General features: G+C 41.1%; 1 protein-coding gene across 2 annotated transcripts; it reads right to left on the bottom strand.

Annotated features, from left to right (window-relative positions):
- Positions 1-3,214: 3,214 nt before the first annotated feature.
- On the bottom strand, positions 3,215-23,585 carry Sike1 (suppressor of IKBKE 1). Of its 2 annotated transcripts, XR_009379881.1 has the most exons (8): positions 23,113-23,585; positions 22,815-22,920; positions 21,655-21,797; positions 20,334-20,447; positions 18,527-18,742; positions 8,483-8,752; positions 6,461-6,661; positions 3,215-3,472 (listed from the first exon to the last, which is right to left on the bottom strand). XR_009379881.1 is itself a non-coding variant. In XM_059265978.1 (5 exons), the coding sequence occupies exons 1-5, from the start codon at positions 23,269-23,271 to the stop codon at positions 18,641-18,643; spliced, it is 624 nt and encodes a 207-aa protein (XP_059121961.1). In that variant the 5' UTR covers positions 23,272-23,585; the 3' UTR covers positions 16,623-18,640. The 2 variants fall into 2 exon arrangements, 1 of the variants encoding a protein (XP_059121961.1); XM_059265978.1 differs by lacking the exons at positions 3,215-3,472; positions 6,461-6,661; positions 8,483-8,752 and having other exon boundaries at positions 16,623-18,742.
- Positions 23,586-23,939: the final 354 nt, after the last annotated feature.

Raw genomic sequence — 23,939 nt, 5'->3', positions numbered from 1 at the left:
GATCTTTTCCTGCCAGCCAGCTCTCAAATAACTGCATGGAGACTTATTAATCATGAAAGCTCAGCTGATAGTTTAGGCTTGTCCCACTAGCTCCCCCCCACCCCCCACCCCTCCCACTCCCCCGGTTTTTCAAGACAGGGTTTCTCTGTGTAACAGCCTTGGCAGTCCTGGATCTTGCTCTGTAGACCAGACTGGCCTCGAACTCACAGAGATCCGCCTGCCTCTGCCTCCTGGTGCTGGGATTAAAGGCGTGCACCACCACCCAGCTTCCACTAGCTCTTATAACTTAAATTAACCCATTTCTATTCATCTATGTGTTGCCACGTGACTCATGGCATTTACCTGTCCTCCTGTATGTCTTGCTCCTTCTCTGTGTGACTGGCAACTCCACCTTCTTCTTCCCAGCATTCTCTGTCCTGGAAATTTTGCCTAGCTTTTTTTTTTTTTTTTTTTTTGGTTTTTCAAGACAGGGTTTCTCTGTGTAGCTTTGGAGCCTGTCCTGGAACTCACTCTGTAGCCCAGGCTGGCCTCGAACTCACAGAGATCCGCCTGCCTCTGCCTCCTGAGTGCTGGGATTAAAAGTGTGCACCACCACTGCCCGGCCCGTTCAGCTTTTTATTAAACCAATCCAAATGACACATCTTCACAGTGTACAAAAAGATTATTCCATAACATTTCCCCCTTTTTGTCTAAATAAAAAGGAAAGGTTTTAACTCTAACATGGTAAAACTATAAACAATAAAAAAAATTATCAGGTAAGAATTATATTTACAATGTCCAGTCCATTTGTGTTTGGCATATTTAGAGAAAATACTGCATTATTTATTATATCTTGATGAGTCCAAAGCTCTGTACCTAATTTACCTTCTATCATAACTAAGGAAAACTATGATTATCTAGTTTTCAACTAGACCCCATAAAAGACCCTAGAAGGATATAATATTACCTTAGTAAACAGGAAGTACAGGACAAGCAACTTCCAAAACTAAAAGAAATTACAGGAACTGCTAGCTGCCTTGACACAAGTTTCCTCTGCAATGTTGGGGGCATCCATTTTTGGCCTACAGGCCTGGAATAACTGAGAGACTTTTCTGTGAAGTAGGAATTTTTGAAGGACTGTCCTATCCTGTCTTGGCAAAGTTTAGCAGTCATTTTGTGTCATGCTTGTCTAGTTTGGACAGCATATTGTCAGCAGTCAAGGCAAGGGCAATTTCTTGTCCAAATGGCTAGCTTTTGCCATAAAGAAAGCAAATTCCAGGCTTGGAGAGATTGCTCAGCAGTAAAAAGCACTGGCTGCTCTTCCAGTTAACTCCCAGCACCCACATGACAGTTCACAACTGTCTGTAACTCCAGTTCCAGGGGATCTTATACTTCACACCAAAGCATATAAAATAAAGTTAAATAAATTATTTTTTTTTAAAAAAAGAATCTATAAAAAAAGAAAGAAAGCAAACTCCATATGGAGGTTCTTTGATGCCCATTCTTTTTGATGTAGATTGGTGCTGCTAAGAGCAGATGTATCTCATTGTCAAGAAAAGCCTTATGTTATTAAAACATTCTAAATGCCATATTCTGTAGATTTCTGAAGTGTTTGAAGACCACCTGTATATCTAAAAATATATCTGTTTGACCTTCAAAACATACCTAACATGACTATAAGTTTGATTGTAATAGGTGACTAAGTACTAACCTGTATTACTTTATTATCCTAAATAGTTTGTAATAATAACTTTCAAGGACTAGAAATTTACATTACATTTTTAAATGAACTGCACAGGTACAATACCTTAAGAGTAGAAGCACATATTTGTATCAATATACAAAAATCCATACCAATGTAAACTATTTAAGTCTAGTAGTTACTTTTTCAGTTTAAAAGTAGATTCAACAGTCTATCCTTTTATCTTATCATTCCTATAATCTCCATTTTCTTTTCAGACCAAGATCCCTGAAACTAATCTTCTTTGCTTAGTTTTCTCCTTGACCATGACCAATAACAACTTGCAAACAACCCCCCTAAACAATGATTAACATCCATAATCCACAGAATGACCGAAAACCACCCACCCTACCTCTTGGGAATATGGGTATCATGTTCTTAAAATTACTTCCTGTTGTCTGGGAGTGATGGCATCTTTAGGGGACCCGGAGAAAACTGAGATAATGGTCAAGTCCTGGGACAGCTAGCTGTTGTCCAGTCTTGGTGTGATGGGAGTGTGCAGGGCTCATCTGAAGTCCTGGCTGGAGTAGTCTATGAGGCTTGATCATCTTAGCTAACCATTTTGAAAGTTGTTCTTAGTAGTTTGTAGTCTAAAGTTGACCTTTGGGTGGTGTTTGTCAGTTTAGTGGCATTACCACAATCCAGGTGGAATCACTGTTGTGGGACCCCATCATCTTTTTGGAGACTTTAAAGGTCACTATTAGGAATGGTCATGGTTCTCTGCAGAAAACTTAAACGTTTTCAATGTCATATGTAACAAATTTTGGAGAGGTTAAATGACTAGAATTTGTTAAGTATATCCAGGTTACACAAATTTAATTCCTAGTTACTGGCTTCAGACTTGAGCCTTGAAATCATGAACAGGAAGCAAGATGAAGCCTATTTCTAGAATTAGTACTGGATATGACCATTAATATCATGACAGGAAGTTTAAATATATATAATAATCTTATAATTTTTTTTGTTTTTTTGTTCTGTTTTTTCAAGATAGGGTTTCTCTGTGTAGTTTTGGTGCCTGTCCTGGATATCACTCTGTAGACCAGGCTGGCCTCGAACTCACAGAGATCCGCCTGCCTCTGCCTCCCGAGTTAAAAAAAATTTTTTTTAAAGATTTATTTATTTATTATATATACAGCATGTATGACTGCAGGCCAGAAGAGGGCACCAGATCTCATTACAGATGGTTGTGAGCCACCATGTGGTTGCTGGGAATTGAACTCAGGACCTCTGGAAGAGCAATCAGTGCTCTTATCCTCTGAGCCATCTCTCCAGCCCTAATAATCTTATAAATTTTGAGATACTATTTATACCTTAAGAAAAGTTTTAAAGAGTCAAAATAAAATCAAAGGATGATGAGATTAGGGGCAATAGAATAGTCCCTTAATTTTCATTTTTCTTCTGTCCCATACCAGGTGGCTCTAATGACGTGAGATAGAGATTTTTGATTTTTTTTTTTTTTAACAAGCATGCTTGGGTTTAGAGAAAGAGCCACACTCCAGCTTCAAGGCCAGCTTTAATTTTTAATTGAATTGGGACTACAAAGAGACCATTTGCCTCACATGTCTGTAGAAAACAGCAGACACAAACATTTGGGAAGATTTATGAAATTTTATCCTGTTGGAAATGTGTTATATGATTAGGCCAATTTACTCTTTTTCTTGGGATATTTTCTCTAGATGATTCGTCCTTTTTCTTCAGATATCTCATTTGTCCAGTGGTCTTCATATTCCTTAGTTGGATGTCTTCATTCTCCTGGAAAAACAAAAACAAAACCCTGGTGTTGCATGAATCCTAAATGGTCTTATTAAAAAAACCAACCAACCAACCAACCAACCAACCAAACAAACAAACAAACAAACAAAAAACCCAGAGCCAAATATTAGGGTAAATGCTGAAAGATCAGAGAAACAAAGGAACAAGCCACAGCCACTTCTCACTTTGCCATCTCCTCAGCTGATCCTGTCTCCATGAATTCTCAGATTGAATGCCTCTGAGTCCTTACCCAAAAGGCGTCAGCTGAAAAAGCCTTTAGTTCCTGTCTCCTCACCCTTATATACCATTCTCTGCCCAGCCATCACTTCCTTCCTCGTGCTGGGATTAATGGTGTGTGTGCTTCCCAAACACTGGGATTAAAGGTGTGAGATCTCAAGTGCTGGGATTAAAGGCATGTGACTCCCAAGTATTGGGATTAAAGATGTGTGCCACCACTGCCTAGCTCTGTTCCTCTCCTAGACTGAGTCAATCTCATGTAGTCCAAGGAGGCTTTGAACTCACAGAGATCCAGATAGATCTCTGCTTCCAGAGTGCTAGGATTAAAGGTGTGTGCTACCACTGCCTGGCATCTATGTTTAATCTATTGGCTTTTTTTGTTCTTTGATATTCAGGCAAATTTTATTAGGGTACACAATATATCACCATACTTTGCCCCAACCTTAACTTTGGTGAGTTTTCCTTTTTGGCAAGTTATATCTGATCAAATGAAAGGCATTTGCTAGTCTTATAAATTAATTTAAATTGAATGGTCATGCTGTTTGATGAACTATCACCTCTTCTAATCAAGAGGTCTCTCCTGTTCAAATCTAATCTTTATCAATTTTGATGATATCCATAGCTTTTCTTGTCCTGTGGAAACAAAAGCAAAACCTGTTTCCTAATGTAACACATATCCTGGTTTCCATTCTGTGGTCAACACATCTTTAAAGTACACAGACTCATTTAATTCAGCAGTTTTTTTCTACTATTCAAAGTCTCTCCGAAGCTGTCATTCCTTTCTCATTAGCATTTAAAAAATTAAAGTTAATAAAGCATTTGTGTAATCTATCTTTGGGGGCCTTTATTACCCCCTTTTGTTTACTAAGCATATCTTTTAAAGTGCAGTTAGATTTTTCTATAACTGCTTGTCCTGTAGGATTGTGTAGTATACTTGTAATATGCTTTATGTTATAATATGCAAAAAAAACTGTTTCATTACTAGAGACATATGCTGGAGCATTGTCAGTCTTAATTTTGTACAGGTATTCCCATAATGTCCATAACTGGTGGTCATTCTTATATGATAACTGAATAAACAAGAGATGATTTTCTAATAATCTTGGACTACTCCTCTTTAGTTTCAACATGACATGATGTGGAAGGTTCTGATTTAAATGCCTGTCTGTGTGTCAATACTTCTTTTAGTTCCATTGGTAGGTTTTTCTAAGGCCTGTATCTTATCAGTCAATTTTTTTATATTTGGCACAGATATCAAACCACTTTTTAAAGAATTAAACCATGAATTACCAAACAGATAATAATTACAATCAACATTATGTCAATCCCAGCTATGTCGGTTATTCGTATATATTTTTTTTCATTTTTAAACCATCCACTGTAGAACTCTACAGAGTCCTAACTCCCTGTTTTGTAATATTTCTCATTCTTTTTTTTTATAACTTATTTTAATTTTACTTATTTCTTTATTTTAATTTTTAATTCTTTTCTTTTCTTTTTTTTTTTAAATTTATTTATTCATTATGTATACAGAAGAGGGCGCCAGATCTCATTACAGATGGCTGTGAGCCACCATGTGGTTGCTGGGAATTGAACTCAGGACCTCTGGAAGTGCAGTCAGTGCTCTTAACCTCTGAGCCATCTCTCCAGCCCAAATAGATTTTCTTTTTTTCCTTTTTTTTTTTTTTTTTGGTTTTTCGAGACAGGGTTTCTCTGTGTAGCTTTGTGCCTTTCCTGGAACTCGCTTGGTAGCCCAGGCTGGCCTCGAACTCACAGAGATCCGCCTGCCTCTGCCTCCCGAGTGCTGGGATTAAAGGCGTGCGCCACCACCGCCCGTATTTCCCATTCTTAACATGGGAAAGTTTTAAAAAAAAATAAAACCTAATTCTCGCCTCGTCAGCTCTACTGACTTTTTTGTGTGTCCATAGCAATGACTACATCAACAGCAGAGGATGCAGGAGGGCAGGGGAGCCAGCTGCAGCAGAAGCAGCAGCAGCAGCAGCAGCGGTGCTTGGCTGTGGGGTGTGTGACCAGGCAACCAGGCTAGTGTGGGCCCTGGGGTTGCAATGGGCTGCTGCTGCTGCGAGGGCTGAGGGCACCTGCAGGTGCTAGCATGTAGTTGGGGGTGGAGGAAGTACAGTGTAGTCAGACGTTCCCTTTATTTCTCTCCTTTTTGTCTAATTAAAAAGGAAGGCTTTAACTTTAACATAGTAAGATTATATACAATGAAACAGTCATTAAGTAAGAATTACAGTTACAGCTGGGCGGTGATGGCACACCCCTTTAATCCCAGCACTCGGGAGGCAGAGCCAGGAGGATCTCTGTGAGTTCGAGGCCAGCCTGGTCTACAGAGTGAGTTCCAGGAAAGGCACAAAGCTACACAGAGAAACCCTGTCTCAAAAAACCAAAAAAAAAAAAAAAAAAAAAAAAAAGTTACAGTTACAATATCCAGTCTATTTGTATTTGGCAAAATTAGAGAAAATACTCTATTATCTACCTTTGTGAGTCCAAAATATGGTACCTAATTTATCTTTTATCATAACTAAAGAAAACTATAAGTACATCTATCTAGTCTTCAACTCTATCAAAGACCCCAGAAGGGTGAAATGTTACCTAATGACAAGGATTCAAGCTGCCTGAACTGTCACCCAAAGTTTCTCTGCAATGTTGGGGCATCCAACTCTGGCCTGCAGTCTTAGCATCTCTGACAGACTTTCCTGTGAAGCAGAAAATTCTGATGGACTGTACTACCTTGTCTTGGCAAAGTTCAGCAGTTGCTTTTTTTGAGTCCTGCTGGTCCAGTTGGGACAGTAACTGTCAGCAACTGAGGCAAGTTTATTTGCCCACATGGCTAGCTTTTGCCATAAAGAAAGCAAACTTCATATGAAGTTTCTTCAGTGCTCATTGTCTTCTCTGAAGTAGATTGGTGCTTCCAGGAGCAGATGTGTCTCACTGTCATGAAAAGCCTTAGGTTATTAAACATATTAAATGCCATATTCTGTATATCTTTGAAGTGTTTGAAGACCATCTATCTAAATATATCTGTGTATGACCTTGAAAACATACATAAAATGACTAAGTGACTATTATAGATGACTATTAATCTGTATTTCTTAATTATATGTATTTTTAAATGAACTGCATAAACATAGTACCCTAAACAAGAGTAGAAATATACATACAGTATAACAAAATTAACTTTAAATTTGTATCAATAAACCAAAATCCACAACAATGTAAAATATGTAAGATTAATAGTTGTTTTTTGTTTTTTTTGTTTTGTTTGTTTTTTTTTTTTGTTTTTCGAGACAGGGTTTCTCTGTGTAGCTTTGCGCCTTTCCTGGAACTCACTTGGTATCCCAGGCTGGCCTCGAACTCACAGAGATCTGCCTGGCTCTGCCTCCCGAGTGCTGGGATTAAAGGTGTGCGCCACCACTGCCCGGCTAGTTGTTTTTTGGATTAAAGTAGATTCAATAATCTACCCTTTTATCCTATCATTTCTATATCTCACCTTTTTCTTTTCATAACAAGATCTCTGAATCTAATCTCCTTTGTTTAGCTTTTTTCCTGACCATTATCCATAACAACTTGTAACCAACTCTCCTAAATTATGACAAACATTCATAATTTATTTTTGGTAGTGTGGGCATAGTTCTCTGATCCTGGGTTTTTTTTTCAGTTGAGAGACTTTTTAAAAATTTTTAATTATTTTATTTTATTTTATTTTTGGGTGTAGTTCTCTAGACTACTGCCTGTTGATTGGGGGTGCTGGTAATCTTTGCAGGATCCTGAGAAAATTTAGGATTATGGTCAAATCCTGACTGGAGCAGTCTGTGAGGCTGGATCATCTGAGCCAGCAGCCTTGAAGCTGTTCTGGATGTAGAACTCAGAGGAAACTGCAACAGCTGGATCATCTAGGCCATCTGTTCCCATCAGAGAATTTTCAGGGGGTCTTCCTTGATCAAACCTGATTTTATTTTTAAACTTAGAATGAATCCTGAGCCTCTCATTTCCTGTGGAAATAGAAGCAGGACCTCTTTTCCAAAGTAACATCTCTTTTGACTTAAATTTTGAAGTCAAGATATTTTAAAAATATATAGGTTGATTTACTCTAGCAGCTTTCATAATCAAATGTCTCTAGCAGTTATCATTTGTTCATTAGCCATCAAAAAATTTAAAATCAACACAATAACATACAGTATCCAGATTCTCTGTATATTTTCCATCTTTACATGGCTCATTATATTTTTTTATTACTCTCTTTTTTAAGGACTTTCTCTACCCTTTTTCTTTTTCTCTCCCAAGCCTATGTATATTTTTGAACATACTGTAACCCATTTAGAGGTGTTTTTTTTTTCTTTTGTCTGACTCTGTCTTTACTGTACATCTCTATCTTTTGCTGACCACACACAAGTCTTTAAACTGCTTAGCAGCATGGCTAGGGCCAAAGCAGTGTCTTTGGCAGCTGGCTCCACCCCACTCCTTTGTTCCCTGAGTGCCTAGCTTCATGGCAGAGGTACCAATTGGAGCCATGTTTACCATCCCAACTCTGGGAAGTTTTTGAGTCCACACTGCCTCCAAGTAGTGTGCCACCCACTGCTCATAAACCCTACTGAAGTGTTAGGTAGCAGGGCCTCTTAAAGAGCCCGGTGGGTTTTTTTTTTTTTTTTTTTTGCCATAGCACTGAGTCAGAAGCAAAGAGACAGCAGTAGAGTTTCTCCTAAGATGGGTGTGTGTGTAATTTAAAATCAAGTGGGGTTCCAGGCTACTAACCTGTCTTCTGTGCTTGCCTGACTCAGATCTGTCTTCAAAGTACCTGTAATAATTTTAGAGCTTTACAGAGAGGAGAAACAAAAGCAAGGATTGGGGTTTCCATGGTAGTCTAGACCAACTGGCCTTGATCTAGTTCACAATTGCTTGGAGTTACTATCTTGGGATCAGGTGTGCAGAACTATGTTGGCGCTAAGAAAGTCTCTGTTGCTTAGAGGTAGTTTCAGTCCTTTGTTTGTCAATCAAGCCCATAGTTCCTGGGATCCAAAGTAACTGTCAAAGAGAAAGAATCATGAGGGCTCAGAAACAACATAGTATCAGAAATAAAATGCAATTACTAGTATCATAAAATGGAATTAATCTAGGTTAGTGACTGGGCCCTCCTTCCAGTCTCCATTGTTACTGGGAGTACATATCTATAATCCAAGTATTATAGGCTGAAGCGGGAAAAGCATGAATTCAAGGCCTGCTTGGGGTACATAGTGAGATATTATCTCAAAAAGCAAAATAGTCCAGGCATGGTGGCACCTGCCTTTAATTCCAGCACCAGGGAGGCTGAGGCAGGCAGATCTATATGAGTTTGAGGACAGCCTGGTCCACATAGTTTCAGACCAGACAGGGTTACATGGTAAGACTCTGTCCAAAAAGAAAAGGAAAAAAAAAAAGTCAAGCAGAAATTGGCACTGCTAAGGTAGAGTTTCATTTCTGTGGGATGGGAGTAGGGTCAAGACAGGTGCTGTTCCATAACTGTTGACCTATAGCACCTAGGTTTGTGTAAATACACTTTATGGTGTTGGTACAATAACTAAGCCACTAAACTGTTTCCTAAGCCCATTTCCCCTCATTAAGTAGTTTGTGACTGTATCTGGAGGAATACTACACAGGTGATGTCATTACACTATGCCTGGTGTACATAGAATTTAAATGTATTACCTGAATACTTGCCTAAATCTTTTGGTATCTGTTGGGATTTTTCTATCATAAAATTACCATCTTTACCTTTGTAACTATATATTGGTGGTGAGCAATACAATACTGTCCCACCCCCACCCCTGTGCTAAATTCAATACCCATCCAGAATGTGAACTTATTTGTGTCTTTGTATATCTAAGGTAGACAGATACATACTAGACTAGGGTGGGCCTAAATCCAATACTATTGATCTTAGAAAAGCAAATTTTATTTTATTTTATTTTATTTTATTTTATTTTATTTTATTTTTTTTTTGGTTTTTCGAGACAGGGTTTCTCTTGTGTAGCTTTGCGCCTTTCCTGGAACTCGCTTTGGAGACCAGGCTGGCCTCGAACTCACAGAGATCCGCCTGGCTCTGCCTCCCGAGTGCTGGGATTAAAGGCGTGCGCCACCACCGCCCGGCGCAAATTTTATTTTTAAAATAATACTTGAAATTCTTTGACTATTTCATACATAGATATGTCTTGATTGTATCCACAGCCAACTCCTCCCTCCCACTCCCCTGAAATCCTCCCACTTCCCTGCCTACTGGCCTCTTGCTTTCATGTCTTTTTTTTTTTTTTTAATAACCACTAAGCCTAATTCATGCTGCCTTTATGTGTAGAAATTTAGAATCCTTTTTTTTTTTTTTTTTTTTTTTTTTTTGGTTTTTCGAGACAGGGTTTCTCTGTGTAGCTTTGGAGCCTGTCTTGGAACTCACTCTGTAGCCCAGGCTGGCCTCGAACTCACAGAGATCCACCTGCTTCTGCCTCCCGAGTGCTGGGATTAAAGGCGTACACCACCACCACCTGGCTAGAATCCTTTTTTAAGCTTGCTTTCTCAGGTTTTATGTGGAAGTTCTTGCCAAATATATGGGTGCCACATGTAGGTGGAAGTTTCTCTCCTACCTGCCTGTTCCCAAATACCCAGCAGCTGCTTCTTAAATAATTGACTGAGGTGTAATATTATTTATAATTGCTCAGCTGGTAGCTCAGGCTTATTACTAACTAGCTCTTACACTTAAATTAACCCATAATTTTTTTTAAGATTTATTTATTATGTACACAGAAGAGGGTGCCAGATCTCATTACAGATGGTTGTGAGCCACCATGTGGGTGCTGGGAATTGAACTCAGGACCTTTGGAAGAGCAGTCAGTGCTCTTAACCTCTGAGCCCTAACCTATAATTCTTATCTATGTTTATCCACATGGATTGGTACCTTGTCTCAAAATGACATCCTCATCTTGCTTCCTCTGCATCTGGCTGGCGACTCTCTGACTCTGTCCTCCTTCCCATCATTTTCAGTTTGGCTTTCCTGCCTAACTTCCTGCCCAGCTATCAGCCAATCAGTGTTTTATTAAACCAATTCAAGTGACAAATCTTTACAGTGTACAAGAGGATTATTCCTCAGCATATATGTGTATGGGTGTGGGGTCATCCACAGGAACATGGACAACCTAACAGACAGTGAAGAAAAAAACATCACCTCCTTCCACAACCATCAACTTCTGGCTCTTCAGTTAGGGATCACCTCATGTAACCCTCCTTCATCCATGGTGAAATGTTGGTTGGTTTGATTCTGTGCCGGTCTTGTGTCTGTGATCAAAGCTGCCGTGAACGAGTTCACCAATACAACAGCCACACCATTTTCAGAAGACAACATTCTGCAGCACTCCTCCCTGTCCCTGTCACTTACATCCTTCCTTCCCCCTCTCCCGTAAGGTTCCCTGAGCCTTGCTTGGAGGAGGTGGGATAGATGTCTCATTTTGGGCTGAGCACTCCACAGTCGTTTATTCTCACCACTCCAAATGATTCCCACTGCAAAAAGCAGCTTGTTTCTATTGCTGACTAAACACTGTGACCAAAAGTAACTTGACAATCTGTCATGAAGGGAAGTCATGGCATGAACTAAGCAGAGACCATGGAGGAATGCTGTTTATTGGCTTGTTCCTCAGCCTCACATTCAGCTTTTTTCTTTTTCTTTCTGTCTTTCTTTCTTTCTTCCTTTTTTCTTCCTTCCTTCCTTCCCTCCTTTCTTTCTTTTTCCTGAGACAGGGTTTCTCTTTGTAACAGTTCTGGCCATCTTAGTCTTTGTAGACCAGGCTGGCCTGGAAGTCAGCTCCACCTGCCTCTGCCTCCCGAGTGCTGGGATTAAAGGGTGTCCCACCACAACTGGCTACAGCTCCCTTTTTTATACCTCTCAGGACCACCTACTTGCCCAGGGATGGTACTATCTACAGTGTGGCTGAGCTCTCACCCTCCAATCATTAATCTAGAAAGCCACACAAGTTAATTCGATAAGAGGCATTTTCTCAATTGATATTCTTCTTCCCAGAGAACTTAAGCTGTGTCAAGTTGACAAAAATGAATCAAAACAAACTTTCGCTGCTGGAGACTGACCACAGCACTAATATGTGTGTATCAACATCAATACTCAGAAGGCAGTTAGACAATCTGCCCATGTAGCAAGAAAACTTTTTACTGTGGCGGTGATTTCAGATTCACAACTGGTCAAATTGCCGGGAATATGGGTTTGTTGCTGAGACATAGTGGCCTAATGCTCAGAAAATTACCATACACCTGTACCATAGTTTCCAAGGCTCAAGGAACATCTCAGAAGAGTGGAAAGAATGTAAGAGCTAGAGGAAGAGGTGAAGGGTTGAAGCATCTTGTCCTTCCGGCATGCAAAGGTGTTAGCCGGCACAACTCAGAAGGCTTCTCCTCCCCGAGGCTATACAGCGGTTAACAATTGCATGGGTGGGGGTGAGAGGCCTTCCATGGTGCAGCGGGGCAGTAAGTTGCCCGTGTTCTGTATCTACACAAAACTCACTGGTTCATTAGTTAGCTTTGAGCAGAATCATTTCTTTGGAGTAGACTTCCCAAGAAAGTCAAACAACAAAAGCTATAAGAAATGCTGGGCGCAGCTGGATTAGCTGAACTCTGAATTCTGTCTCCTTTTCAACGTGCTTGGAGAATGACAAAAGACAACACTGGTCTGCTTTTCACTGTTTTAGTGACTAACACTCCTTAATTCACTCTAAAAGCCCATTATGAGGTGTCCAAGTGAAATGACAGCAAATATGAAATAATAAATGTAGTTAATATGAAGTAGCTGGAGAATTAAGAAGACAACTGTAGATCACAAAAATGTACTTTATTTTTGTTTTTTTGAAACAGGATTTCTCCGTGTAACAGTCCTGGCTGTCCTGGAACTCCCTCTGTACACCAGGCTGGCCTCAAACTCAAGAGATCCGCCTGCCTCTGCCTCCTGAGTGCTGGGATTAAAGGCATGCACCACCACCACATGGCCAAAAAATATTATAGCATATTTTTCTCTCTCTCCCTCCTGTGTGTGTGTGTGTGTGTGTGTGTGCGCGCGCGCGTGTTGGGTTGAACTCAGGGCCTTATACATGCTACGCACATCTTTACCACTAAGCTCCAACCTCACATATAGTATTTCTTTCTTTCTTTCTTTCTTTCTTTCTTTTTTTTTTTTTTTTTTTTTTTTTTGGTTTTTCGAGACAGGGTTTCCTTGTGTAGCTCTGCGCCTTTCCTGGAACTTACTATGTAGCCCAGGCTGGCCTCGAACTCACAGAGATCCACCTGCCTCTGCCTCCCGAGTGCTGGAATTAAAGGCGTGCGCCACCACTGCCCGGCCAGTATTTCTTAACAATGTTTTATAGTTACATAATGAAACATAGATCACTGAAAAAAATGACAGCTGAATATTATAAATACACGGAGTGAAGAAATTCCAATCTCTAGACTACATACAGTATGATGCCATTTCTATAAAGTTCATAAAGGAACAAAACTGAGTAGATTACCTAAGAGATACCCATATATTTTAGGTCTTTTTGCCTATGATTAAAGCTATTAAAAAAGAAGCAGGGAAGGAGTAGAGAGAAGTAGGAACTCAAATAAACAGGTGAAAAAGCATTGGTTTAAAAATTATATTGTTTTTTTTGGAGACATGGTCTCACAATGTAGCCCTGACTGTTCTGGAACTTGATATGTAGACCAGGCTGGCCTCAGACTCATAGAGATCTGCCTGCTGCTGACTCCAGCCAGAGTGCTGGGAATAAAAGTGTGGACTACCTCACCTGGCTAGCACTGGTAATTTTCTGGTTTTGCTTTTGTGGTCCTGGTGAATGACCCAGGGCTTTTCGTATGCTAGGCAAGCATTAGTCTCAGCACTGGTGGTGATTTAATTCTTAATTTAGATAATGTTATCCTTTTATAAATGTCCAATATTACGTAAAATTTAAATACAAAGATAATGAAGTACTGATAAAACTTATATGTGCATGGATGTTTAAAAATGTATGTCCCTAATCTGTTTTCTTAGTTACAGGCAACTCAGGGTAGTTTTTTAGTTTTTCTTTTTATTTATTTTTTGGTTTTTCTTTTTCTTTTCTTTTCTTTTTTTTTTTTTAAAGACTTATTTATTTATTATGTATACAGAAGAGGGTGTCAGATCTCATTACAGATGGTTGTGAGCCACCATGTGGGCGCTGGGAATTGGACTCAGGACCTCTGGAAGAGCAGTCGGTGCTCTTAACCTCTGAGCCATCTCTCCAGCCCTATTTTTTGTTTTTTTGAGACAAGGTTTCTCCATGTAACAGCCTTGGCTGTCTTGGAACTCACTTTGTAGACCAAGCTGGCCTTGAACTCACAGAGCTTGCCTCCCTCTGTCTTCCAGGTGTTGGGATTAACGGCTTGTGCCACCACCACCCAGCTAATTCAGGGCAGTTTTAATAAAAACGACTTTATTAACAGTATTTCTCAAGATCTCTTGGGCAGCCAGGAAACAGAAAATGTTCGCAGTGAAGACGGGTCTCCCCTCAGACACAGAAGCTCACAGAGCCGATGGCTGGCACTCCAAACTCATGTTTGCTGTTCTATGGATTCAAAGGATTCTGTGTGGCTCCCTGCTTTGCCACATTACTAACTTTGAAATTCAAGGCAGCTGTCTCTTCCCTAGCTGCAAAGGAGGCTGGAAAACATCTGGTACTTCCAAATTCCTTAGGAAAGAGGAAGCTCTGACACAGTAGACAAGGGAACCCTGCCTAGGTAGGGGTTAGGACACTGGGCAGTCAGTAAAGAAATAACAGGTGTCTACGAGAGCCCATTTTCTTGGTGACTCAAGTATCTCTGCAGCTAATAATTTAAACTTGCTAAAAAGTATATTTACAGAAAAACTAAATGTAACAATCAGGCATTGCTGTTTTCTCTATTATTTCTCTTTGCTAAGAGAATACTGACTTTATTTGGCATGGCTGTGGATCTAGCCTTCTTTACAACTGGACATGTCTATTTAGTATGTGAGGCAAATATGGAGAGGAAAACTCCATTTATAATTTCTGGAAACCTTTGCTTTTCCCATGTATCTCCAAGGCAGGCAGCTTCCTATTTTTGCCTGCCTTCCACATGGGCATGACATCTGACACAGCAGTAATCTACAACAACAAGAAAACAGCATGAAGGACGAAAGCCACCAGGGTAAGAGGGCACCCTGTAAAGAAATGCACCCTTTCTCCTTTACAGCGAGGACCATCATATGCACAACATTCTAGGAAACATGCAACAACATATTCCTATTAGTTGACCCTACTAAACTGAATTCATGGTATTTCCCAATACACAAGCTATGGTGTTTCTCATGCCCTTGTAAATAAGAGCAGACTTTGCCAACCCAAATCCATGAGATCCACACAATATTTGGCATTTAAAGGCATCTTAACTTGGTGCTTAAGAAACGCACTGAAAGGGGTTGGGGATTTAGCTCAGTGGTAGAGCGTTTGCCTAGCAAGCACAAGACCCTGGGTTCGGTCCTCAGCTCCGGGAAATAAAAAATAAAATAAAATAAAAAATAAATAAATTTAAATAAAAAGAATAAGAAATGCACCAAAGAGTGCCTGGGTGTGAATCCTGGCTCTACTTGGACAAATAAGAACCTTCTAGTGTGTGAGGAACTGTAAAGAGTTGAAATGGAGATTCTGTTTCAGTGTCTGATGCAGAAAAGCCCTCAGTACAGTATGAGGTATAATCATTGCAGAACTATCTAGACCGCTTCTGCAGCTGTTTTCTAGGTCTGCTCCTAGCAACCCCTGTCAACAGTTGGATTCTCAAGTTTAAACAGTCCTTTCTGTGTTCTATATACACTTATACCAGATTTATCATACTGCATCATAATTATATGAACAACATTTTGTTTTGTCTTTTGAGACAGGGTCTCTTGTAGCCCAGGCTGGTTTTGAACTTGCTATGTAGCCAAGGATGACCTTGGATTCCTGATTTTCCTGCCTTTGCCTCCAAGTTCTGGGAATACAGGCATGTGCCACCATGCCTAGTTTATCTGGTGCTGAGTATCAAGGCCAATGCTCTGTGAACACCAGGCAACACCACACCAGCTGTTATATCTCCAACCCTCTATGTATACTGGCTTGACTCCCTTTACCATGCTTTTCTTTTTAAAGTCTTAGGTCTGGTTTTTTTTCCCCCCAATTCATATAACTCCTAACGAAGTCTTACTCTTTGCACAGACCAGTACACATACTTGGTTGTTTTTGTGTGGGAGGTCAGAAGATAACTTGCAGGAGTTAGTTCTCGCCTTCCACCATATGGGTTCTGGGGATCGAACTCTAGCCATCAGGTTTTGTGGCAAGCACCTTTACCTGCTGAGTCATCTCACTGGCCCTAAGACATATTCTTCAACTAGTAATGTCATTTTCTGGGATGGTTATTAAAATGTAAGTTTCAGATTCCATCCATAAATTTCTATTTTAATAGGTGAGTGAACAACACTTTAAGGAACATGGAAATAGAGTTCAGTGATAAATTATACATATGGTACTTGTGCAATGAATACCTTATTAACATGCTATGTGTACAGTTATACTGTGAATATGTTGTGCTAATTGCAGATTGCTTATGAACTGTCACTTGACAAGGTTGCTATAGATCTGAAAAAAAAAAAAAAAAAACCCTCTCACTTCTTCTTATTATTTTTTTCCCACAAGACAGGGTTTCTCTGTGTAGCCTTGGCTGACCTGGAACTCGCTCTGTAGACCAGGCTGGCCTCGAACTCACAGAGATCTTCCTGCCTCTGCCTCCCAAGTGCTGGGATTAAAGCTATGTGCCACAACTGCCCGACCCCTCTACACTTCTTAATTAGACTCATTACTCAGTAAAATTAGCAAATCTTCCCCATAGAGGTTTTTATTAGCAAAGATAATTTCATATTAAAATTTCACACACTAAATTCTTCCATCTACTGCAAGAGACATTAATATCTTCACACAAAGTGAAGAACACTCCTTCTCCATTCAATACACTAGCTCTATATTACCTTCACAGCATTAACACCAGGCATAATTTATATGACACAGGGCATTGAAAGCTCAGTATATCCCCAGGACTAAGAGGAAGAGGTTCTTCTGGTGGCTAAGATGGAAAGAGGGAACATAAGGCAGATAAAGGGCTCCTGTGTACATCGCTGACACAGACTATCTGGTAACACTACCATTTTCAATGAAATTTGAGTGATAGCTGACAAGTGGTAGAGGACACTTGCTCCTGATGGGCTTGTGGAGTATACTTTGTCACTTAGGGGAGAGTACACTTGCTCCCGATGGGCTTGTGGAGTACACTTTGTCACTTAGGGGAGAGTACACTTGCTCCTGATGGGCTTGTGGAGTACACTTTGGGCACTTAGGGAAGAGGACACTTGCTCCCGATGGGCTTGTGGAGTACACTGTCACTTAGGGGAGAGGACACTTGCTCCCGATGGGCTTGTGGGGTACACTTTGGGCACTTAGGGGATACTTCAAGGCAAACGGTTGGAGTTGTCCACTACTCTAATTAAAGTCTGTAAGTATTAATGGGATCAGATGGACTCAGAACGTTCTGGATAGATTTTGTTGCTTTAGCTCGAATTAGTTCTTTGGACCATACAAAAGAAACTTTACATATAAACACTAGATCTTTCTTAATATCATCTTTCGCATATGGTATGGTACTTAGTATTGGCAAATATTGACAGAGTTAAGATTTTTTTCAGCTATTTTAGGCAAACAAATCGTGTAAAAGGAATTCTTTATAAATTTGAGTAAACCAGGAAGGCCAGGGGAAGGTTGACAAGGTGACTAGTAGACCCTCCCTGCACCTGAATCTCAGTTTGTTCTCAATCGCCTGCATGGCATCAGGACTGTAGTAGCTTTCTGTGGGTGATACAGTGCTTCCATGTAAAACTCAAACAGATCTCAGACAGCAGATTACTACTGCCGGTGATAAGCCATCCAAGCAGTGCCATCCTTCACCATCACAGCGATGTACCCATCAAATAGTGGGGCACGGTGTCCACGAACTATGATGTGGGGAAATCAAGACACATTCTTCGTAGTCGGCCAACTACCTAAGCTGGATATTCCCTAGTCAAACAAAAGGCAAGCTGATTGCTTAATCAAATAAATAAAAGCTTTTAAATCAAGTGGCATTTAAATCAAGTGCTCATGTGGGACTGTACCTGATGGGGCTGGTCCAAGTTCCTGGGCACTCTCTGAATGACTATGTGATCCCTGTGGGGAGGAGAACAACCCAAACCCAGGTGACCTGGTGTCAAGTATACTGCCCGGGGACTAGTAATAGATCCTCTCAATTAAGAGAAAAGACACCTGACCACGAAGTGTCAACTCCTAGCACCAGAGAGAATCCAAACTCCACAGATGAGTGACGGAACTCAGAGGCTCTGCTTCTGTGAATCACGTTACTTTTGCAAGTGGAAAAAAAAAAAAATCCAGGTTTACACCAAACATGTACCTTTAAAAAGTTCAACCTCTTAAAAATTCTTAGAAGTCAATTTTATAATCCTATATAAAATAAAATCACTGGTTTATAATAAAATGTTCGGAGTTTCAGAGATGTGAAAAACAAAAATGAACTGAAAACAGTTTCTATAAATTCAGGTCCCAGGGTAAAAACTGAACTTAGTCTCTGACAAAGGAATGGTGAGGCGTGTCTATTTTTACTAATACACCCCAAACTGTTTTGTGGACAATGAATGGCAAGTGGCAATTCTGAACTGCCATCTCATACCTCTAATCGACACTAACTCAAGTCTGTGGCAAGACACTTGAATGGACGCGTCTTATGGAGAGGTAGCCACTTCTCTCCATGACGGGCGTCTGCAGCCAGCGTTCAGAAGTTCAGTTATTTGATGGGCTGGGAAGCAGGATCCACAGAATTTTCCTTTCCAACCTGAAGAGACTCACTGCTGATGGACAATAATTCTCGAAGTTCCTTATTTTCAAGCTGGGGAAAGAAGATATTTCCTGTGTTTTAACTGTTAAAATGTATCAGACCATATTATTTGGGGCCAGAAAGAAGAAAAATATTTTTAAAGTTTTAAATGATTAAAAAATATTTTTGAGGCCGGGCAGTGGTGGCGCACACCTTTAATCCCAGCACTCGGGAGGCAGAGGCAGTGGATCTCTGTGAGTTCGAGGCCAGCCTGGGCTCCAGAGGGAGTTCCAGGATAGGCACCAAAGCTACACAGAGAAACCCTGTCTCAACTCCGCGCCCCCAAAGAAAAAAATATTTTTGAGACAGAGTCTCACTAAGTAGACTTTTTTTTTTTGTTTTTTTGTTTTTTTGTTTTCTGAGTTTCTCTGTGTAGTTTTGGTGCCTGTCCTGTATCTTGCTCTGTAGACCAGGCTGGCCTTGAACTCAGAGATCCGCCTGGCTCTGCCTTTTGAGTGCTGGGATTAAAGGCATGTGCCACCACTGCCTGGCTTCACTAAGTGGACTTTGCTGGCCTACAATTTGATACACAGATCAGGCTGGCCTTAAACTCACAAATATGTACCTATCTCTGCCTCCTGAGTACTGAGATAAGAGGCATGTACCACCATACCTGGACCTTAAATGATTAATTTTTTTCTTTTTAGATTTATTTTATTATTTTATGTGTATGAGTATTTTGCCTGCATGTAGGTCTGGGCACCATGTGAATGCCTGGTACCCTAGGTCAGAAGGGGACACTGGATGCTCTCTGGGTGCAGTTACGTAAGTTGTGGGTTGCCACCATGTGGGTGCTTGGAATCGAATCTAGGTCCTTTGTAAGAGCAACAGGTGCTCTTAAATATTGAGCCATCTCTCTGGTTCATAATTCAACTAGTACTTTTGGTACTTGACACCTATCACTTCCTTTGATTTCTATCTAGATATGACACCTTACACTCCATCTTTACCATGTCTGTCGAAAATTCTATTTTGAGATAGTGTCTGATGTAGTGGAGGCTGAATTGGAACTCTTGATTCTTCTGTTTCTTTCTATCTCCTAAGTGCTGGGATTTCAGGTGTGTGCAACCGTGTCCAGCTCTTTACAGGACACACTGATAAACTAGAGCATTTCTAGCTTCACTAAAAGGTTGAACAGCATGATCAACAAGTCCTCCACCATATTCACTGCCTCTCGGCACTCTGGAGGAGTCTTTTCACTATGTGTATGTGTGTGTTGCTTGCACCTATGTATTTGCACCATCTGAGAGCCAGAAGAGGGCATGGGGTTCCTGGACCTGGAGTTATGATGGTTGTGAACCACCACGTGGAACCACAGAGAACATCAATACTGCTAGTACTATTGTTAGCATAACACTACTGAGGCAACACAGGAGGTTCATGCAGGATGATTTTTAGTTTTAGGCCAGTTCAGGCCACATTCTCAGACCCCCCCCCCCTTTTTTTAGAGACATTCTTGTAAAAAGGAAAATATTAATACACTGTAGTGACAGTATAGCGATGACATATTCTGAGATCCTATAAAACTGTTAGAAAAACGGTGAACGTAACAAAATAAATGAAAGCGAAAAAGGGGATGAACTTGAAACATCAACCACCTTACCTCTAGTTGAGCTAGTTTTTCCTGAATCTTACAAAACTGATTATCATCCACCTGAACGGCTTTCCTCATCACTTCTCCCATTTCACAGATTCTATCAATCTGACTTTCAATTTCCTGTGAAAATAAGACGGAAAAAAAAATAGTTTTTAGTTATGAAGACCACAAAAAGCATGTGCATTATGAATTTTAAGTCTATTAAAAACCTTGCAGAAATAAACTGGGAGGGGTTCATTTAGTACATGCTACAGAAGTTACACTTCAATTACCCTATGTTTTCAGCCATAATAATATAAATCTGTGGTAATTCAAATAATTTCCACTTTTCAAAAGAGCATTTGATATCCAGGTGTCAAGTGTGGTAGCACACACCTCTAATTCTGTCCTTGGTACCTAGCTTCAAAAAAAAAAAAAAAAAAAAACCCAAAACAAAACAGATAATAACTCAAATATTTAGATATTTAAAATATTCCAGTTCCCTAAAACTTGTAAGTCAGTAAAATGCATCCAATGAAAGATGAAACATCTTTCACTGTAGTAAATAGTAGCTTCCAATTTAAGAACTGTAGATTAGAATACATAATATGTGCAGATATATAACAAGGAAGCACCTTACAAACTGAAAAATAGCTACTGGTTTTCCAAATTAAACAGTAGTTAAAACGTAAGAACCGCCATAAAATAAACAAGGCTGCCCCCACATCCCCAGTAACAGAATGTGAGTCATTTAGTGCAGTTAGTGACGGCTTGCTATGTGGAGGACATAGATAAAACTGAACTCATGCCCCCGTAAGTACAAAACTTACAGCTTAGTAGAATACACAAGTAATAATCAGCCAAGCATTCACCGAAAGCTTTCAACACTAGCTGCCATCATGCTTGCTATCTAGCTTGCTATGTAGCCCAGGTTAGCCTAGAACTCTAACTCATCCTGTCTCAGATTGAAAAAGAGATCTTGGTGAGGGAGGTGGTACCACTCAAAAGATGTGGGGAGTCCCTGATCCCCTTCTTTTTTTTTTTTTTCGAGACAGGGTTTCTCTGTGTAGCTTTGCGCCTTTCCTGGGACTCACTTGGTAGTCCAGGCTGGCCTCGAACTCACAGAGATCCGCCTGGCTCTGCCTCCCGAGTGCTGGGATTAAAGGCGTGCGCCACCACCGCCCGGCCCCCTGATCCCCTTCTTTTATTCGTATCTTCGCAAAGCCTCTGTCAGATACAGAGTGAACATGAAAACCATGAAAGAGGAACATGCTTTTCTGCAAACAAAACAACAACCTCAAGATTCCAGTATGGTTTCTTTAGAATTTATTTATCGGTGTTTCCTTACTGCAGAGTGAGACTGGTGAGCTTTCAGGACTGGTTCGGTATCCACTGCCTTTTTAGCAACCATTAACTGTAACATCTGTTTCCGGTACTTGCTCATGATGAGTTCCAAAGCATCCTGGTGCTCCTCCAAGGAAACCCACAGCTCTAACAAAAAAGCAAACATCTGGGCAATGATGTCTGTAACAGGTCCCAAGGCAAACCTCCTAACAGCTGGGGCTTTCTGATACTCCATGGGATATTGTGAATCCAAAGCTGGGAATCGATATTTAACCCCACAAAAGTGAGTAAAGTCTACCTGAAAAACAACTTTCTAGACAGTAGTTTTGTAGAAGTAACATGGGATATGTAATCACAAGACACAGATTTGAATTCAGTTTTCTAATTTACTTGTTTAAGACTTAGAAGCAAAATGAGCGCATTAAAAAAAATGTATTTTGTTGATTTGAGTGCGAACACCACAGTGTACATGTGAGGTCAGAGAACAACTTCCAGGAGTCAATTCTCTCCTTCCACCATGTGGGTCCTTGGAATGGAACTCAGGTTCTCAGGCTTGGCTCTTCAGGCCTTCTGGCTAGTGCCATTACCTGCTGGGGCATCTTGTTGGCGAATGTGAACCTGTATCTTAACTGCGTTGTGTAAATATCTGGGTTGTCGATCTCAAAACGACGACAGGGGAATAAAATGGAATGGAAGATGTAAAAAGGTCTCTGTAAGACAACTGCCATACTGTAGTCATTACCAACCCTAAGAATGTATATTTTGGAGACAAAGTTCTAGCCGTCCATCTTGCACAGGAACATAAAACAAAAATAAAAACGAAAAACCACCTCGATCTTTAGTGTTCACTTTAATTAATATTAAAAATATTACATTTATAGACTCTGAACTTAGGTATATACGCCTCCATCTGGTATGTGCCCCGCCCCCAGCCATCTAACAACTCAGCTCTACTAAACAACTTTCAAAGTCATCACTCAGAAGACTTAAAAAAGAGTAATCTAATAGATTTTACTGTTATCATATGACCTTCTTAAGCACTGACCCTAGATATAGATAAGAGATGTACACTCTTGTGAATGTCCAAATTATTACCAGACACGGAAAAAAAAATCCTGCGCGCGCGCACACACACACACACACACACACAGAGGCCTGACTAACCTCTGTTTTCTTGCTGCAAGTCTCTAATCTGGGTATTCTCTTGAGACAGCAGAATGTGAGGTTTATATTTAGACATGTCCTTCACGTCGGATGCATCCTCTTGATACTGGACAGACAGACAGGCAGATTAAGCCGCTGCAAACACAGGCAGGTGCTGCTGAGGCGGCAGCAGTCCCACCCATCACAGAGGAAGTTCTCACGCCCGCTCTGCCCTCCGGACCAGGATAAATCAGGCGGCTACCCCACCCGCCCGCTCCCCGTCGCACCCACCCCAGGGCGCGGCCCGGCCCGGCCCGACCTGCTCGGGCAGCACGGCGCCCGCTTCCCGCATCGCCGCCACCCGCCGGTGCAGCGCGGCCGACTGGTCCACCAGCGACTCGGCCGCCGCATCGTGCTCGCGCAGCCGCTCCAGCAGCGTCTTGGCGTCCGTCAGGATCTTCTCGATCGTGCAGCTCATAGCGGCCGAGGACGCCCGCCCGGCCCGCTGGCCTCAGCGATTCGCTCAGCCCTTCCCCAGTCTGGGATCAGCGCGATTCGCGTCACTTCCGGGCACGCTTTAAAGGCGCCTTGGCAGCCCGGTCGGCGCCTGCGCAGTGCTGGATTCGTGGTAACCTCTGGTTTAGCCACAGCCTTCCTTGGGTGGAGCAGCAGAAGTCGGCTTGGTGCCACATCCTGGTTCTTCATGATGTTACAGCTGTTCCGGTCTCAGTTCTCCTTTTCTTCTGGTTTTGATTGATGTGGTTTGTAATGGGATTTCAACAAACTGATAAAACAAACGCTCCCCCCCAACAAGTGGTAAAATACACTGGAACCTCTCACTTCCTCCCTCCTCCCTTCCTTCCTCTGTGCCCTTCCTCTTCCTTCCCACCCCTTCTTCCCTTCCTCCTCTCCTCCCCCCTCTCCTCTCTTCTTCCCTCCCTTCCTTCTCCTTCCTTTAAAAGCTGAACAGTGGCTGAGGAATGGCACCTGAGGCTGTCCTCAGACCTCCACATACACAACTGCACCTGTGTATACAAACAGGCATAGTCTCTCTCACACACACAAATGGGAAAGCTTTCCTTAATGCAATGCTGAGAAGCCTCTTTGGGAAGGAGTCTGCCATTCTACAACACCGTGGCTGACTGT

This window comes from Peromyscus eremicus, chromosome 6 (assembly GCF_949786415.1).
Source record: "Peromyscus eremicus chromosome 6, PerEre_H2_v1, whole genome shotgun sequence".
NCBI classification, from domain to species: Eukaryota; Metazoa; Chordata; class Mammalia; order Rodentia; family Cricetidae; genus Peromyscus; species Peromyscus eremicus.
Note: the sequence above shows the minus strand (reverse complement) of the source record. Positions and strands in the feature narration are given on the sequence as shown.

Coding starts and splice junctions, on each gene's coding strand:
- Sike1 (XM_059265978.1), bottom strand. CDS start 23,271: ATGAGCTGCACGATCGAGAAGATCCTGACGGACGCCAAGACGCTGCTG. Junction 22,921..23,112: donor GCGCCGTGCTGCCCGAGCAG/GTCGGGCCGGGC, acceptor CTGTCTGTCCAG/TATCAAGAGGATGCATCCGA. Junction 18,743..20,333: donor AAAAACTAGCTCAACTAGAG/GTAAGGTGGTTG, acceptor TTCTTTCCCCAG/CTTGAAAATAAGGAACTTCG.